Below are 17,493 nucleotides of genomic sequence, written 5' to 3'. Positions count from 1 at the left end.
GTCATCTTGGTCTCCATAGGCTGCGTCATGGGTCATCTTGGTCTCCATAAGCTGCGTCATGGGTCATCTTGGTCTCCATAGGCTGCGTCATGGGTCATCTTGGTCTCCATAGGCTGCGTCATGGGTCATCTTGGTCTCCATCTCGTTCTCACAAGACTTGGCAGCTTTTCACTGCAGTTACTGACGTGTTTGCAAATCCCATAAACAGTAGTGAACATTGGAGGACCGGCATTCATGTGCAAGTCCTCATTTACTAATGTTTTCTATTTGTTGCCTGGTAATGTGATGTCACCAACTCTCCAGCAAAAAGTTTCCAAGAACTGGAAGGAGAGGAAGAAAAATATGACATTGCTGGGTCCTACAAGGAGATGGTGGAAGAGGCACTGCAGGGGACCTATAGCAATCCTTCATACAGCTGCCCAATAAGCAATTTTTATTTTTTGCAAGGCCACAGATTAAAATGAAAAAGCAGTGTGATAGGCAGTGTCAACCTGCGTCAAGCTTCTTTACATACCCATTGACTTGTATAGGGGGGAAGCAGTTCTGGCATGAATGCAAGCCCGATGTCTTAGGTCCTAATAGCTAGCACCTGATAAGTTAACTTGGCCATTAGCCAGTGACCAAACTGTTAAAATATTTCACCATGTGCACAGTTCCATCCCACCAAGCTGTATGGGATGATGTGCACAATATTTCCAACCCAGCTCAGAAAATTTTTATTCTAACAGCAGAAGTTGATCCAATACTTTACTACCTAAAGCCTCGTACACACGCAACGATTATCGGCCCGACCGATCGGCCGTCTTTTGTCCAGTGTTGTTGTGTTGGCTGAAATGTGATTTAGACTGCACACAAATTTTATCAGCCAACAAAAACCAACTCCAGAAGTGATGTCATGTTCTGGTTTACTTTTCGTGTTTTTTTTCTTCTCTGAGCATGCCCAGTCTTGCTCATCAGATTTTTGTCTGCCGAAATCTGTACTGACTGACGGAAAATCGGCCGTTGTGTTGACGGCCAACAAAAATTTTATAGCATGCACACCAGATTTTGTTCGGTTGTCGGAAGCATCATACTAACAAGCCGAAAATCGGACGATCGGACGTTGGCCGAAAATTCACGGGCCAACAATCGTTGCGTGTGTACGAGGCTTTACAAACACCCAGACTTTCATCCACATCAGCAGGTACAAAAAACAGGTAAAGGAATCAATCTATTCAACACTTATTTCAGTTATGGGCAAATGTCGATGGGCAGAATTATATGAAACTAATAAACATTAAACAGGGAGAGCAATACTGCTAATGGCAGCAACAGATTGTTGCAGCCGGAAAATCAGAAGTATAGCTGGAGTCCCTGAAAGATAAGAAAAGGACTGTAGGAGATTCAGCCTTCTAGCATCTCTCCAGAACTGAAATGTCAGTGATGCATGGACTGACCCTTTAATCTATGGATCCTACATCACATAAAATACATCACATTTTTTTCAAACCAAATCATAATAGATATAACTGGCAAGGAGGTTCTTAAAAGTCCTGAGTAAAATCCACATAGTGGGGCCACCACTGACATCCGCCAAGCATTGGCAGTTTGAAATAATCAGTTTCTTCCACCTATGACTGAAGGTGGATCCTGCTTTTGGGAACAGAAACAACTCCAACATGGATTTTCCCAAGGATGACGAGCTTTAACAATATCCCAAACAATCAGAACAATCCACAACAGTTGCTTTTCTTCTTCTGTGATTCAATGTACTCATGAATCTGGAATTTGGGCTCATCCTGCTGACCGGATCTGTGCTTCAGCTCCCTGTGCAGAACCAAAATGGGAAACTCTAGTGAACCTAATTTCCTAAGTAAGCTTATACTACATGGCATATATTGGTGGACAACTATTGTTAGACATTCATTTCAAAATCAGGATTACCAATATGAAGTTTCCCCGTCCTCCACCACCCCACACATTGTTGGCTATAAAGCCTCGACTCTTACCGGAAGACTTTCCACCATATTTTGGAGAGCATCTGTGGGAATATGTGTCTATTCAAGCAAAAGGATAATTGTGAGGTCAGGTACTGTTGGTGGATGAGAACATCTATGTTAAAATTGGCCTTCCAATTCATACAAGGGTGTTAGGGTCAGGGCTCTGCACAGGCCACTTGAGTTCCTCCACACCAGACTCCAGCCATGGGGTTGATTTAATAAAGGCAAATCTACTATGCACTGCAAGTGCAGTTGCTCCAGAGCTTGGTAAAGGATGTTATGCCTCGTACACACGCATCGATAGTTGGCCGTGAATTTTCGGCCAACGTCCGATCGGCCGATTTTCGGCTTGTTAATATGATGCTTTCAACAACCGACTCCGACATTTCGGCCGAACAAAATCTGGTGTGCATGTTATAAAATTTTTGTTGGCCGTCAACAGAACGGCCGATTTTCCGTCAGTCAGTACATATTTCGGCAGAGAAAAATCAGATGAGCAAGACTGGGCATGCTCAGAGAAGAAAAACACACGGAAAGTAAACCAGCACATGACATCACTTCTGAAGTTGGTTTTTGTTGGCCGAGAAAATTCGTGTGCAGTCTAGAGCACATTTCAACCAACACAACAACACTGGACAAAAGACGGCCGATCGGTCGGCCGATAATCGTTACGTGTGTACGAGGCATTAGGCTTAATTTTGCAAACACCACCCAACCACATGCAAGGAAAAAAAAAGGAAAACCTTTTTTCTTGTACATGATTAGATGATAGAAAACAGCTGAGCTTACCCTCACTTGCATTGCAGTGTACATTATATTTGCCTTTAGTGAATCAACCCCCATTTTTTTATGAAGCTCGCTTTGTTGCACATCGGCACAGTCATGCTGGAACAGTAAAGAGCCTTCTCCAAACTGTTGCCTCAAAGTTAGAAGCACCCATTGGTCTTACATGTTTTCGTATGTTGCAGCATTAACAGTACCCATCATTGGAATCACCTGAGCTCAGCCATTTTGGAGAGATGTCCACACATTTTTGGCCATTTGGTAGGTTTGATGGTCAAGTGTCAACAAACATTTGACCATAGAAACTTTTATATGCAGAATTGTATTAACCTGTCCAGTGGAAATGTCAAATGCAGTAGGCCGCGGTGTCTGAAATAAGAAGCACCTGTTTCGACCAGCAACAACCAATTACAATTTACTTTGTCTGGAGGTGGTTTTCCAGAATAGGCTTGATTGTAATGCAAAAGATAGAAAGACTTATGCATAGATATCAGAAGCCACAGCCTAGAGGGGCAAGGTTGCCAAGGGGAGTGGGCACCTAGCCACCTACACATTAAAGTGGAACTTCACTCTATCAAGACTGACTATTTGTAATCCTTATAATGCTAGCATTAGTAAATAGATGGGCAAATATACTTTCCTATTTTAAACTTTTTTTGTACATTACTTCAGTTACTTCCTGGTTTCAATGCCTCGGCAAATTATGTCAAACTCCAGGAGTCTTCAGGAGGGGTTTTCTCAGCTAAGCACACCCTCCTGCCTGCATGCTTGAGCTAAGGACAGATTGATTCCAGGAAATAAGTGCTACATGAATCTGCCCTTAATCAAGATGGCCACGACCAAAAATGCTAGAGGGGTGATTTGCAAAGTGATATCTCTGCAAACTAAAACATGGGGATATGAATGGATGAGTTTGATTTGCGTATAAACAATAAATTAAATAGCGTTTTTAATTTTTGGTGCTCAGATGCAGTTTAGTTCCTCTTTAAGCTGCTGACTGAGTCTGTACAGCTAGAACCAAGCTGCTGGCAGAATAGGGCAACAGGTTCCACGGTTAGAGGCTCTTTATTGGTAGGACAGGGGGAACAGAAACTAGTGGGCCTAAGGTGTAAGCAAACCTGGCCACAGACAGGTCTCGTTTCAAACAATGATATACAATGACCTTTATGGCTGACACCTCTTGCTTGAGAACTGGGTCTGATCTTGAACCTCACTCTACAGTCTGGTTTCGTTATCTTACGCTTTCCCATTATTTCCTGCATTTGTGTAACATTGCTCAGTATCAATGTCAACAGCACAGCTGGCAGGAAATTTTACTAAGCATAGAAAGGAGAGGTATTCAAATAGCACGGACAAACCAGAAGATACGTCACTAAATGGCTAATTATAACACCAAAAAATTGCAACTGAGCGGGTCAAGTAAGTTCACGCAATTCCCCTTCAGTTAGCTCTGGAGTTGACGTAGCCTAACTTTCTCTCTGGCCTTCCTGGGTGGTTCGTGGGCAGGTATGTAACCTAATAGATCTTGGCAATGTATGGCCACCAATGTGCCAATGGATGATCAGCAGCATGGACGTAGGTCTGGTCCTTGAAGGGGTAAAGGGGCTAAGAGGAGCAAGACTTGAGATACAGTCTTATGGGCCACAGTCTTATGGGCCACAGTGAGTGGCCAGAAACTAAATAGGGTTCCAGAAGGTGACATTATGCCAAAGAACCACCTCCAGGATAGATTTGTGTTGGCAGGGTGGAGAATACCATGGTGCACATTTAAAAGTGGCGGTGGCGTGGTGTTCACCCAGTACTAGATTACAGTTAATAAATCCAACATCAGCAGAGGTGTCGTATAAAACACCAAATTCATTCCTAGATAAAAATGTGTCTTTTCCTGTATCTTGCAGTGCAGAAATGTGGTACTTGCTTAGTTATAGGCGATTCAGTTTTGTCCTAATCAGGGGCTTTTTTTCAACTGGAACTTTCCACCATCTTTGGCATTAGGCCCGCTGCTCCCTGCTCATCACTATCACTTGTAAACACAGAGGTCTGGCTTTCTGTGTTTTCCAAGTGCAGAATGGGGACAAAGGAGATGCCGGTGCCTGGGGTGCAGTGCGGATGCCGACACCCCCACTGGATGATCTCTGTGTAAGTGATATAGGCGAAGCCATCTACAGTGTGAGGGGAGGTACTAGAGAAGAAGAGAGGTAAAAGTGAGATGTGAATGGGGGATGCAGAGCTAAGCAGCTGTGGAAGAAAGCTGAACTCTGCACTGTGTGTAGCGCACCCCTGAACTCTGCACTGTATACATAGCACACCCCTGAACTCTGCACTGTATACATAGCACACCCCTGAACTCTGCACTGTATACATAGCACACCCCTGAACTCTGCACTGTATACATAGCACACCCCTGAACTCTGCACTGTATACATAGCACACCCCTGAACTCTGCACTGTATACATAGCACACTCCCAAACTCTGCACATAGCACACCTCTAAACTCTGCACTCTGTGTGTAACCCCTCCGAATTCTACACTCTGTACATAATGGCACTCCTGGTATTTGATGCCCCTTTAAGACCCTCCCAGACCCTCCCACTGTTAGTGAAATTCTGACCAGTTTGGGTGGGGTCATGGTTGAGATCCTGCACCTTTTTTCTGAGAAAAAAAGGCCTGGTCCTAATGTCACTATTTCTAGTAGATTCCAATTTGCAGCCCTATGTATGAGCCCATGGTTTAGATGGGACAGGGCATCCTTCCCCTTCAGTTGTCCCCTTGTTCTTTCGTTTTTTTTTTTAAAAGTTCTCCCCCCTCCTCCCCAATTTGTTCTGCATGTCTAGATTGTGCCTATTGAAATTATCTTTTATTTTTTGGTGAGGCCTTCACATGTTATCAAGGCCCTTGGTGAGGTAACACATTGGAATTAGCATAACTCTCGGAACATATTTTTCCAGTATTTTCTTTGATGGTCAGGGACAAGCATCTTACTATTCTCCTACCTTGGACATACCCAATTGTTGAGTTTCTTCATTTTGTTTATTTCTATTGCCGACATGGTCTCCTGCCTCTGTGTTCCAAACAGGCAATTACTCCTATGTTTTTCCATTTATATGTACAATTACTATATTGGAAAAGCTTTGACTGGACATTGTATCTGTGTTCTTTAAGCGGAGTTCTGGACACAGAAACATTTTTTCAATGAACATACCCCCGGGACAGTCAGGGCTAGTACATTCCACAATGGCTAGTCTCTGATCTGTCCCGGTTCGCACTTACCTGCAAGAAGAAATACTCACTTTCTTCCACAGCGTTGCCATCTCTGTTGTGGGCAGCTGAAGCCAGCGCGATCCTCTTCTGCGTCTTCTTCTCCCAGAATGCGCCTTCACCGGCCCCTCTCGTCACTTCCGGTGCGGCGCCGCATTCCTCCACAGCTTCTGGGCATGCCCAGAAGCTGTTTAGCAGGGAATGCGGCGTCGCACCGGAAGTGACGAGCGGGGCCGGTGCCGTCGCATTGATTCCTGGGAGCGATGACGTTCAGCTCCCAGGAATCATTGCAAACCGGAAGTGACGGTGCGGGCCGCGGCCACAGAGGGAGGAAGTGAAAAAAGGTGAGTATTTCTTTCTACAATTACGAGGTAAGTAAAAAAAAAAAAAAAAATAACCCTAACTATCCAATTCCTTTTCAGGTGAAGCATAGCAAGCGGATGGCCACAAAATCGATTAGGTAGATTTTGTGCCCGGAACTCCGCTTTAACAAAGCTTTTATGGGGGGGGGGGGGGAATGGAAGTCTTGGGTCTGTAAATAGGTTTGTCTTTACCTGGGATGTACGTTAACACATCTTTCACTGTTCTAACATGGAAGAAGCTCAAACTTTTTATATTCAAGAACAGATGTTTCCAACTCTTTTCAACTCTACAAAACTGGAAGAAAAAAAAAGAAGTTTTGACCAATTTAAATATGGATTCCACATTCAAAAGTGAATGTAAAAGTCTACAACTTGGTCTACAGTGGGTAGTGGCCACATTCATCAGAAAATGGAAAAGTTTAAAATGTCCACAGTAAAAGTAAAATCACACCAAATAAAATGATCCAAGCAATCCTTTACGATTGCTATGTGACTAAAGAGTCTGTGAACCCTAAACCTGCCAGCAGTGAGACCTCTGCATGGTTTCTACCCCTCCCATCTGTCATGTTCATGTAAGGATAGGAGGAGCCAGGATCTCGCCAGAGCTCACCAATGAGTTTTGGGTTGAGAGATCCTTTAAAATGAACAGACTTATCATTTGGCAGTACCAAACTGCTTACCTTGCTACTGCCATAAAAGCCAGTTCCACATTTATACCAGTTTTAGCGCTAGTCTCCATGAAGGGAATTCCATATTCCTGCAGATTAAAACAAAAAAAAAAACAAAAAACGATTAGAATAAACCAAATGGGGGGGGGGGGGGGGGGGGAACAAAAAAAAAAAAAAAAAAACACATTTTTAGATTAGGTGACAGAAACTATTAGGAAATCTTACTGTCCTGAACGTGATGCCTAACCTTTGCCAGGGATTCTCCTTCTTCTGTTCGGATAGCTCTTCTATCAGTCATGTCATTCTGGAAACGAGAGGTTACAAAAGCCTGTAGCATCTGTAGCATTACAAAGACTCTAAAGCATGGGTGTTCAACCTGTGGGCCTCCAGATGTTGCTGAACTACAAGTCCCATCATGCCTCAGCCTTGCAATGTCTCATGGGACTTTTAGTTCCGCAACAGCTGGAGGGCCACAGGTTGAGCACCCATGCTCTAAAGCAGGGGTCTTCAAACTTTTGCCCCCCAGCTGTCCAGGAACTACGATTCCATCATGCCTAGTCATGTCAGAGTTTTACAATGCCTCATGGGATGTGTAGTTCAGCAACAGCTGGAGGGCCGTCGTTTGAGGATCCCTGCTCTAAAAGAAACGGTCAGCTAACATCTTGATGGCCACAATGTGCATATAATAAGCCCCACTTCTGCCGTATTCATCCTGCCCATCCAACGCCCCTTGCCCTTCCCCAATCACCAAGTGCTTTCCATTCCTCTTTGGAGGCCCCCTGTGTGTGTATATATTTGTGTAATACTTACCTTTGTGCTGATCATGTGACATGCAAGGTCCTCCTACTTTACAGATCATCTCCAAGACCTAGAAATCAATGATGCCCTCTCAGGAAGTGTGTACATGCCTCATACGCCGAAGGATGTCCTCATTTTTTCTGGGTTTAAGTGGTTGTAAATCTGACATGAAATATGAACAAAGCATATCCTTCTATAGTGAGTACTTGTCTCAATCCAGAGCACCAAGTATCATTTCTGACTGCTGCTTCATTGAGCTTAACTGCCTGAGCCACTTCTTACAAGTTTTCGTGACACCAAGAGAAAAGGTGACAGGGGAGGGAGAACAGTAGGCGATTGGCAGCCTCAGCCCTGTTACTGTGTAAAGAGGGGTTTATCGCTTTCCTCCAATCAGCTCTCAGAACTCTCCACACTGAGCCCTGCGGTGTGTAACTTCAGCTACCGACCCAGAGTCTGCAAATTCATGCAAGCTGTATGAATTCGGAACCTTGAAGGGCTGTAGATGGACAGGTACAACTTATGTAGGACGATAGGTTTCATCACCTGAGGCCAGTCACTTCACTGGGTATATATGTAAGGGTTTACAGCCACTTTAAATCACACCAGGTGTCATTCAAACTAAATGACAGAGGGCATCTAGGGACAGAAAAATCCCTGCAATTACGGTAGTTTTCTTGGAGGCGGGCTTTCACATTCTCAAACAGACAGTCTTGCTAGGCAAATGTTACTTAACATCCCAGCTGAAAACTAGATCTGATGTTGGTCTCATGATCAGGTACCAATTCGTATGGTTTCTGATCATGTGATATTACAAGAGCTAATCATAGTGATTATAGTGAGGTTTGGTTACAAATAAACCTACTGACCGCAGCTCTCACTGTGCACAGAGAAAAAGGCATAGTGTTAGAAGAAACTATTACAGTGTATAAAAACTTTTATATATATTTTTTTTTAAATCCAGTGAAAGGTTAAAATCAAATTAAATAAGGTAATGTGCGGTGGGAGATATTGTTGAGAATGGCAAGCGCCAGCAGTTTGAGGCTTTGAAAACCAAATCTAAATTGCCTAACTCTCACTTGTTTTTCGTTATCTGCAGCTTCGCCATGCATAGAATTCTCAGTTTGGCATTGCACAACATTGCAGGTGGGGGATCTAGAGTCTGTGCTGCGAGACAATTCTGTCTACAAGATTTTGTCTAATCTGTATAAGTCTAGACCAACCCCCAGAAGACGTCACGTATGACGAAACATGTAGGGCGTGGTCTATGGCGATGACAGCATCACGTTTCCTGGCTCTGATTGGAGCTCCTTTAGGCATTGCAGGGAATGAAGGAGAACATGCTCCGAAAACGTGTCGCCTTACGTCTAAACATCACAACCCGGAAGTGACGTCACGGCCAGCCCGAAAGCGGGACTTTGCCTTTCATTGCGTGGGGAGTAGCGGAAGCCGAGGCAGCCCCTGGCCAATGGAACTACATGAACACCACCACTAGGGACCCCCAGCACTGTGAGGTCGATGACCATTTATACAGCGCTACATGCCCTTTATATAGCTACCTTTGTGAGTAGCTATTTTACTGTGCTCAATTAAAGTTTTCTTACATGCTGCACTTAGAAGGTGCTTGTGTCTTTCTTTCTCCTTGTTCATCTCCAGAGTCACTTCTCACTCTTACACCACCTACCACTACAGTGAGCATTCATTATGGATGGACTCCTATGGACTTTTTAAACTTCCCTTGTCCATTACCATTGATTGTGGCCCTATAGAGACTTTTGGGTTAACACATTGAACCCTCACTTGCGCCAATATTGTTTGTTTGTCAATTATTGACAGAATCTTCAGGCCAAAATAGGGAAAAAAAAAAAAAAGTGCTTAAAAGAAAATTAATGAAGCCACAACATCTAAGGACACAGCACAAGCCAATCAGCAGGTGGCGGCCAATGGATGTCCGCTGGCACCCACTGATTGGCAAGCAGAGACACAGAACAGAGCTCTACGTCTTCTAACTGCAGCAAGACATTTAATGTAGAGTAAAGCAAGTAGTACACTCACATTACACAGGTGAATAAGAGGCACATCAGCAAGAATAGTCAGTCATCTGGGGCATCACTGGAGCCGGTCCTGGTGGTGGAGGCAGGGGGGTTCCTCCGCATGCGATGGGGCGGCCTCGGTGGTGTCCCTGGGGTCCCCGTCAGCTGGTGGAACGCCGGCACTCGTGGGTCCTGACGTCACTCCTGGCGGTGATGCGGGACGCTTACGGCGACGCGTTTGTGAAGCATGCACTCCTTCTTCAGGCCTGATACCACCGAGGCCGCCCCATCGCATGCGGAGGAACCCCCCTGCCTCTCTCACCGGGACCCCCTGCCTCCACCACCAGGACACGCTCCAGTGATGCCCCAGATGACTGACTATTCTTGCTGATGTGCCTCTTATTCACCTGTGTAATGTGAGTGTACTACTTGCTTTACTCTATATTAAATGTCTTGCTGCACTTAGAAGGCGCTGCGCTTCTTTCCTCTTGTCTCCCCCCCAGAGATCACTTCTGTCTCTCCCGCCGGCAGCTGCTACAGTGGACAGCTAGCCCCTGAACTTGGGACCCCCTGAACTTTTTCCCCCTGGGTTCCCAGGACTAGCCCACTCTGAGACCTCTACTTGCGCCAATATACTATATACTACAGAACAGAGCTCTGCCTAAGCTGCAATATATTACATTTTTTTGTTTTTGGTTTTAAAATATAGGTTTTAAAAGACAAGCAAAAACACTAAATAGGAGAGGGAAAAGGAAAGTAAAATTCTGAATCTGAAATTAAAAAATAAATAATCCTTTTCAATGTGTGAAAATACATTTTTTTTAAACAATCAGAAAATTAGCAGAGAATGAAAAGTATAAAAAAATAAGGAATATAATTGTTGTGCAAATTTTAGTGAATGTATACGAAATAACTCAAAAGCAGAGCTCCATTTCTGCAACTGGCTACAGCAGGACATCTGTATTCGTGCAGCTGCAGCAACTGTTTGGCGGCGTCATCTGCACATACAACTTACTGCACCCGATGCACAGTGATACAGATAATTTGCACGTCGTATGCAAAACCATCTAGTGGGTGTCTCAATTCGGAGAAGCGTAGCAGTTCAGGAAGTTACAAATACCTTGTTGCCGAGCAGCATGACCACCACATCCTTGTGAGCAAATTCATGCACCTCTGAAAGCCAAGCCTGGCAGAAATAGAAAAATAAAAAAAAATAAAAATTCTCATATAAAGATGTGAAAAGGCATATATAGCATTTTTTTTTTTTATTTTTACTTAAATTTAAGATAAAACCCAAATGCAGATGACATATTGAAAATTTTCTTCTAGATCCGCAGTAATCCCTGTGCGAGAGCTTCCTGTAATTAAGACCGGTCACTGCAGCTCTCTCGCCTTGTGCAGGGTAACTGGTCTTGTCTCCGCCCCCTCCTGTAGTTTTTTTCAGGCAGCCTGTAGTCAGGGCTGATGCTACCACTAGGCGAACTAGGCAGCCGCCTACGGCGTACCCACAACCAGGGGGACTTTGGAGACCCTGATGTAACAGCGGACTTTGGAATGTGTGTTAAAACCACATGTGTGGTTTTAACACTGTTTACATATGTGGGCGCGACTTGTGCATTCACTTCTGTGTGCGAGCTAATGGGGACGGAGCGCTTTAATTTTTATTTTATCTTTTTTTTATACTTTTCTTAAAAAAATAAAAAGTTTTTTGATCACTTAGGAATAACTATTACAAGGGATGTAAACATCACTTGTAATAGAAACAAGCATGACAGGACCTCTTTAATGTGAGATCTGGGGTCAAAAAGACCTCAGATCACACATCTACACAAAGAAAAAAAAAAAAAAAAAAAAATTTTTGTTTTTTCATGATGAAAAGAAATTGGCTCTTTAACCACTTAAGCCCCGGAAGATTTTACCCCCTTCCTGACCAGGGCCTATTTTGCGATTCGGCACTGCGTGACTTTAACGGACAATTGCACGGTCGTGCGACGCTGTACCTAAACAAATTTGACGTCCTTTTTTTCCCACAAACAGGAGCTTTCTTTTGGTGGTATTTGATTACCTGTGCGATTTTTTGATCATGCGCTATAAACAAAAAAAGAGCGTCAATTTTGCAAAAAACAATATTTTTCACATTTTTTATATGAAATTCCCCCCCAAAAAAATGTAAAAATCAAAATTTTTTAACATTTTCGGCCAATTTGTTTTATGCTACAAATGTTTGATATACAAAAAAAAAAAAAAAAAAAAAAAAAAAAAAAATCGCAAAAAATTGATTTTTGTAAAATCTTACCGTAAAATCCTTTTCTCTTAGCTCATCGACAGACGTAGTCCTCGGTGATACACCACCTTCGGGTTATGTTACCTCCGCAGGAGCAGGACTAGACAGGAAATTAAAAAGCTCTGGCCACACCCTAGGGGCAGTCCCAGAGGGTATATCCTCTCTCTCTCTGCCTCAGCAAATCAGTTATGTGAAAAAGCAGTGCTTAGAGAATTTAACCCAACCCAACTCCAAAACAGAGGGGCGGGGACTACGTCTGTCGATGAGCTAAGAGAAAAGGATTTTACGGTAAGATTTTACAAAAATCCATTTTTCTCTAGCGCTCATCGACAGACGTAGTCCTCGGTGATACACCACCTTCGGGACGTCCCAGAGCAGTATCACAACTGAGGGGTGGGAAAATGGAAATCAAATCCCAATCTAGAAGGCCCAACCGGTGCCAACTAGAAGTTTACAATGCTCATCCTTAATGATGAGACTCAACCAAAAAAAGAGAAAACAATTTTTTTTTTTTTTTTCAAACAGAAAAAAACCCTCGAGGTAGACCACCGGTCTCCTCAAATTGCGGCCTGCAAAACCTTGCGGCCAAATGAGGCATCCGCCGATGCCGTCACATCAATTTTATAAAATTTTGTAAAGGTATGTACCGACGACCAGGTGGCCGCCTTACATACCTGGACCACTGACGCCTGATGGCGAAAGGCCCAGGAAGTACTGAGCGCTCGAGTGGAGTGCGCCCTAACAGGGAACGGAGGACTCTGACCCTTAATAGAATAAGCCTGTACCACCGTTTGTCTAATCCATTTGGCAATGGTCGCGGCAGATGCAGGCAAACCCTTTCTGGGGCCATCCGTGATCACAAAAAGTGAATCCGTCTTACGGAATGATTCCGTAGCTTTCAGGTATACCCTGATTGCCCGAACCACCTCTAAGGAATGCAACGCATGTTCCCGATGATGCTTGGGCTGAGGACACAAGGAAGGTAGTACAATATCTTCATTCAGATGAAAATCTGAAACCACCTTGGGAAGAAAAGATGGCTTAGGATGAAGTACTACCTTATCCCTATGAATCACTAGGTATGGTGACTGGCATGATAATGCAGCCAGTTCTGACACCCTGCGAGCAGAAGTAATAGCCACCAAGAAGGCCACCTTCTGGGATAGAGTAAGCAAGGGAATCTCCCTGATGTTTTCAAAGGGAGGTTTCTGTAGAACCGACAAAACCAAATTAAGATCCCAGGGCGGTAAGGGCGCGCGGACTGGAGGAGCCAGGTGCCGCACCCCCTGGATGAAATTCCGCACCAAGGATTTGGTAGCTAAAGGCTTCTGAAAGAAGATTGCTAATGCTGAAACTTAACCCTTGATGGTGCTCAAGGCTAGCTTCTGCTCAACCCCTTGTTGCAAAAAGGCCAATATTCGAGTCACCGAATAGGTACGTGGAGGAAATCCTAAAGATTCGCACCATGCAATATAAGTCTTCCATGTGTGATAATAGACTTTGCTGGAAGTCGCTTTCCTTGCTTTAATAAGGGTAGGAATGACTGAAGTAGACAAACCTCTGTCCTTCAGTACTTGGGTCTCAATGGCCAGGCCATTAAAACCAGCGACTGTAAAGCACGAAGGTAAATTGGTCCTTGAGACCACAGACACTCCCTGAGACGAAGTTCCCACGGAACGTCTGCGACTAACATGTCCAAGTCGGCCAGGCCGGCTTGAGGAGGCCAGCCTAGAATTTCTAGGACCACTGGCGCTGATTGGATCTGAACCAGGCGTCCCTAGAGCTATCTGGCCCCGACCATCCGAGAAAGTCTGGTCGTTTTCTGTTCCCACACATTTATCAGATACCTGATAGTTATCAGGATAGGTGATCTTTTCTGGTTGAACCTCAGGGACCGAAGTCACCCGACTAGAGGCTACTTGGCCTATCTGGTCAACCAGATCCGATTCCTGTGAGGTATCGGGACTAATCTTAGGAAAAAGGTAAAGGAAAAGATCTTTTCAGGGAACGGTAACTACCGCTTCCTGTGGTACTTAAATGTTGGAAGGGAAGAATCGCACCGGTAGTAGTGGTTGATGCTCGATCTAATGTCCTGAATACCGGTGAAAACGTCCCCCCACCCTGAAACCGGGTGGGGGCGCACCTTCAGGCTGTGTACTCCTTTGCTTCGGGTTTGGCTGGGTTGGTCCCCTTCTTGAACCCTCCTGGAGGAGTCTTGCCTTTCCCGCTAGTACCAGCCGGGCGCCCTTTATGGGCGGTAAAGAAAGGTCCTCGCTTGTTGCGAGGTCCCTTAGCTTTTGCAGCCTGTGGCAAAAAAGTGCTCTTGCCCCCAGTGGTATCCTTAATGATTTCATCTAGGTTGGCTCCAAATAGACGATTCCCCTGAAAGGGGAGATTGGTCAAGGTCTTTTTGGAACCTAGGTCAGCTGACCAGCATTTTAACCACAGTACACGTCTGAGGATCACTGCTAACTTAGATGCATGCCCTAATAGGGGAGTAGTGTCCAAGGCTGCGTCACAGATAAACCGTAGCCCTTGTATGATCTGTTCCATCAAATCAGATGTCTCCTGGGGAATATCTTTTCCCCTAAGATCTTGGCGTACCATTTTCGCCCATTCCGTAAGTGTCTGGGAAACTAGACCAATAACGATTACTGGTCTAAATGCTGACCCTATCAGAGAAAATATAGTGCGGGACTCTGCTTCTATCTTTCGATCCACCGGATCCTTAAAGGACGAAGTGTCCTCCACTGGAATAACCGTGGCTTTATTCAGCCTGGAAATAGGCGGATCCACGACTGGTGGTACCGTCCATTTCTTAATGATGGATTCCTCAAACGGATAGCGTCTAGCAATACGCTTGGAAATAGTAAAGGTACGTTTAGAATGCTCCCATTCTCCTTTAATCTGATTACCAAAACATTTAGGTACAGGAAAAGCCTTCGCCGTCTTGATGGGCTTATTAGTCCCAAAAGGCCTCTCTGTTTCAGTTGCCTCTGCCGGTAAAGCCTCAAGTTTTAAGGTTTCTTGCACTGCCACAACTAGTGCGTCCACCAATGCTTCTTCCTGAATTATAGCAAGAGAAGAAGCGTCCTCCTCACTGTCTGAGGGGGCTTTACCTGGGATAACAGCCCTTGCAGAGGAACCTGCAACTGCCGTGACCATCTCTGAATCTGAGTCAGAGGTGTCAGATGGTATAGGGGTATGCGGGGGTCGCTTCCTTGACCCCCGTCCCTGACAGGCCGCCTCCACCCGAGCCACCATAGACTCCAAAATTGCTGTAAATGACTCTATACTCTGTGCACCGGCGGGTCCCGAGGCCCCCTCGAGGGAAACAGGTGGGGGAATATGTGTGGCAGGGTCCATAATAACTCCAGTTACTTCCTGGATAATATAATTCAAAAGTAAAGAAAAAAAAAAAAAAATTTTTTTTTTTTTTTTTTCTTTTCTGACCCCCAGCGCCACAAAAAAGCCCCTTAGTGTTACCTGCTTAGGGATCCCTATCGATCGAGAGAGAGAGAGATAGACCCCCAGGCTCACCACTTGATGCTCAGAGTTAAACTGCAACAGCTTACAGCGCTGTCTTGACAAACAGGAAGTCTTTTGGCTGGCTGCCCAGGAAGAAAGGAGGCGGCTCCGCCCCTCTGCACGCCTTCCGGCGCCTCCCCCAAGCTCCACGAGGTGTAGGATCACCTCAAACATGGCCGCCCCCATGCTGGAGACACGAGGCTACGCCAAAATGGCGGCTCGTGCGATCCAGCAAAAAAAATGGCGGCGGCCTAAACTGAATAGCGGTGTGCTGCAGGGCACACAACACTCTCTCTGCATGGGGATATGGCGTGGTTGGCGGTACCGGCCCTGGCGGACCGCGTGGCCGTTCGGGAGGCCTGCTAATAGCTGGAGATCTGATTTGGAAGGCAGTCTACATGTCCGTGGCTTCTGACTGGTAGGTAGCTTATACTTAACCCATAAGATTCCCAGAATGCCACAGATTACATCTTTAAAACATGTATACAATAGATTGTTAGCTCCCAAGCCAAGCCTCCTGGCTTTTGCACACATAAATCACACTCAAAGTAGGAGGATTTGTGACATGTTATAGGATAGAAAGGACTCTTTCTTACCATACAGAGAGGGGCCCGCGTTCACCACAAAACCCGTCAGGGAAAAAGGGGGAACATACTACTCACCATACCGGAACCAGGCGGGCACCAACTCCTGACAGTACCCCTCTCCACCGGGGCGGGAGGGCTGTCGACCGATACGGACGCCGTGACTCATGGTCTTTGGCGTTTCGGCGAGACGTTTAACTCGCGTGGACAGTCCTTTAATGGGACTTTGTCGCGGCCGACCCAGCGCGGAGCTATGGCCTGCACGCGCTCGTAGGCTGAACTGGGGTGACCACCGGATCTCAACATCCAGCCCGTCGCCCAGTTCAGCTTTCTTGCTTGAAGATCTCACAGGAACACTGGAGAAAAAAGCTGTCTAAAAAAAATCCTTTAAGAAAAAAATTCTTGCCAGGACCTAAGATCCCAGCAAGGTGTCTAGGTCCTTACTCCTAACTAGACAGAAAATAACTGATTTGCTGAGGCAGAGAGAGAGAGAGGATATACCCTCTGGGACTGCCCCTAGGGTGTGGCCAGAGCTTTTTAATTTCCTGTCTAGTCCTGCTCCTGCGGAGGTAACATAACCCGAAGGTGGTGTATCACCGAGGACTACGTCTGTCGATGAGCGCTAGAGAAAAGCGTATTTTGATTGGTTTGCGCAAAAGTTATCACATTTACTAACAAAGGGAAAGATTTTTGTCATTTTTGTTGTTTTTTTTTTAACGCGTAATGGCGGCGATCTGCGATTTTTTTTGCGGTACTGTGACATTGCGGTGGACAGATTGGACCCTTGACTGACATTTTTGGGGTTACCAGTGACATTTCTACAGTAATCAGTGCTATACATATGCACTGTTACTGTAAAATTACACTGGCAGTGAAGGGGTTAACTTTTGAGAGGGAGGGGCTATGTGTGTCCCTAGGGGCGTGATTCTAACTGTGATTGGCTGTGGCTTGAGATGTATGAACAGTGATCAATGGTTCTACATAGTAGAACCGTATGATCACCATTCATACACCGGGGAGAATGACAGGCGGCTTGTTTATATTAGCCGCCTGCCTTTCTCCCTCTCCACCGACGAACGTGAGTGACCGGCGAAAGATCGGGTCCGCCGGTCACACGCGCGGGGGGGGGGGTCCGTGACCACTCGGGAGCGTGCCTCCGGGGGCACGCACTCGCTCCCTAGACCCTCACAGGCTAGCGACGTAGTACTACGTCACTCT

General features: G+C 45.4%; 1 protein-coding gene across 3 annotated transcripts in view; it reads right to left on the bottom strand.

Moving 5' to 3' along the window:
• Positions 1-1,159: 1,159 nt before the first annotated feature.
• The window catches only part of RAB37 (RAB37, member RAS oncogene family), a 113,371-nt gene continuing 97,037 nt past the window's right edge, over positions 1,160-17,493 (bottom strand). For all 3 annotated transcript variants that reach the window (XM_082272368.1, XM_082272370.1, XM_082272369.1), the window contains 4 exons: positions 11,000-11,065; positions 7,299-7,355; positions 7,064-7,140; positions 1,160-1,806 (listed from right to left, as the gene is read on the bottom strand). In XM_082272368.1, the coding sequence (XP_082128494.1) occupies positions 1,704-1,806; positions 7,064-7,140; positions 7,299-7,355; positions 11,000-11,065 (303 nt within the window). In that variant the 3' untranslated portion in view covers positions 1,160-1,703. The remainder of the gene's footprint in view (positions 1,807-7,063; positions 7,141-7,298; positions 7,356-10,999; positions 11,066-17,493) is intronic.

The sequence above is a fragment of the Pelophylax lessonae genome (genome assembly GCF_965119305.1).
Source record: "Pelophylax lessonae genome assembly, chromosome: 11".
Classification (NCBI taxonomy): domain Eukaryota; kingdom Metazoa; phylum Chordata; class Amphibia; order Anura; family Ranidae; genus Pelophylax; species Pelophylax lessonae.
This window is presented reverse-complemented; position numbering and strand designations above follow the sequence as displayed.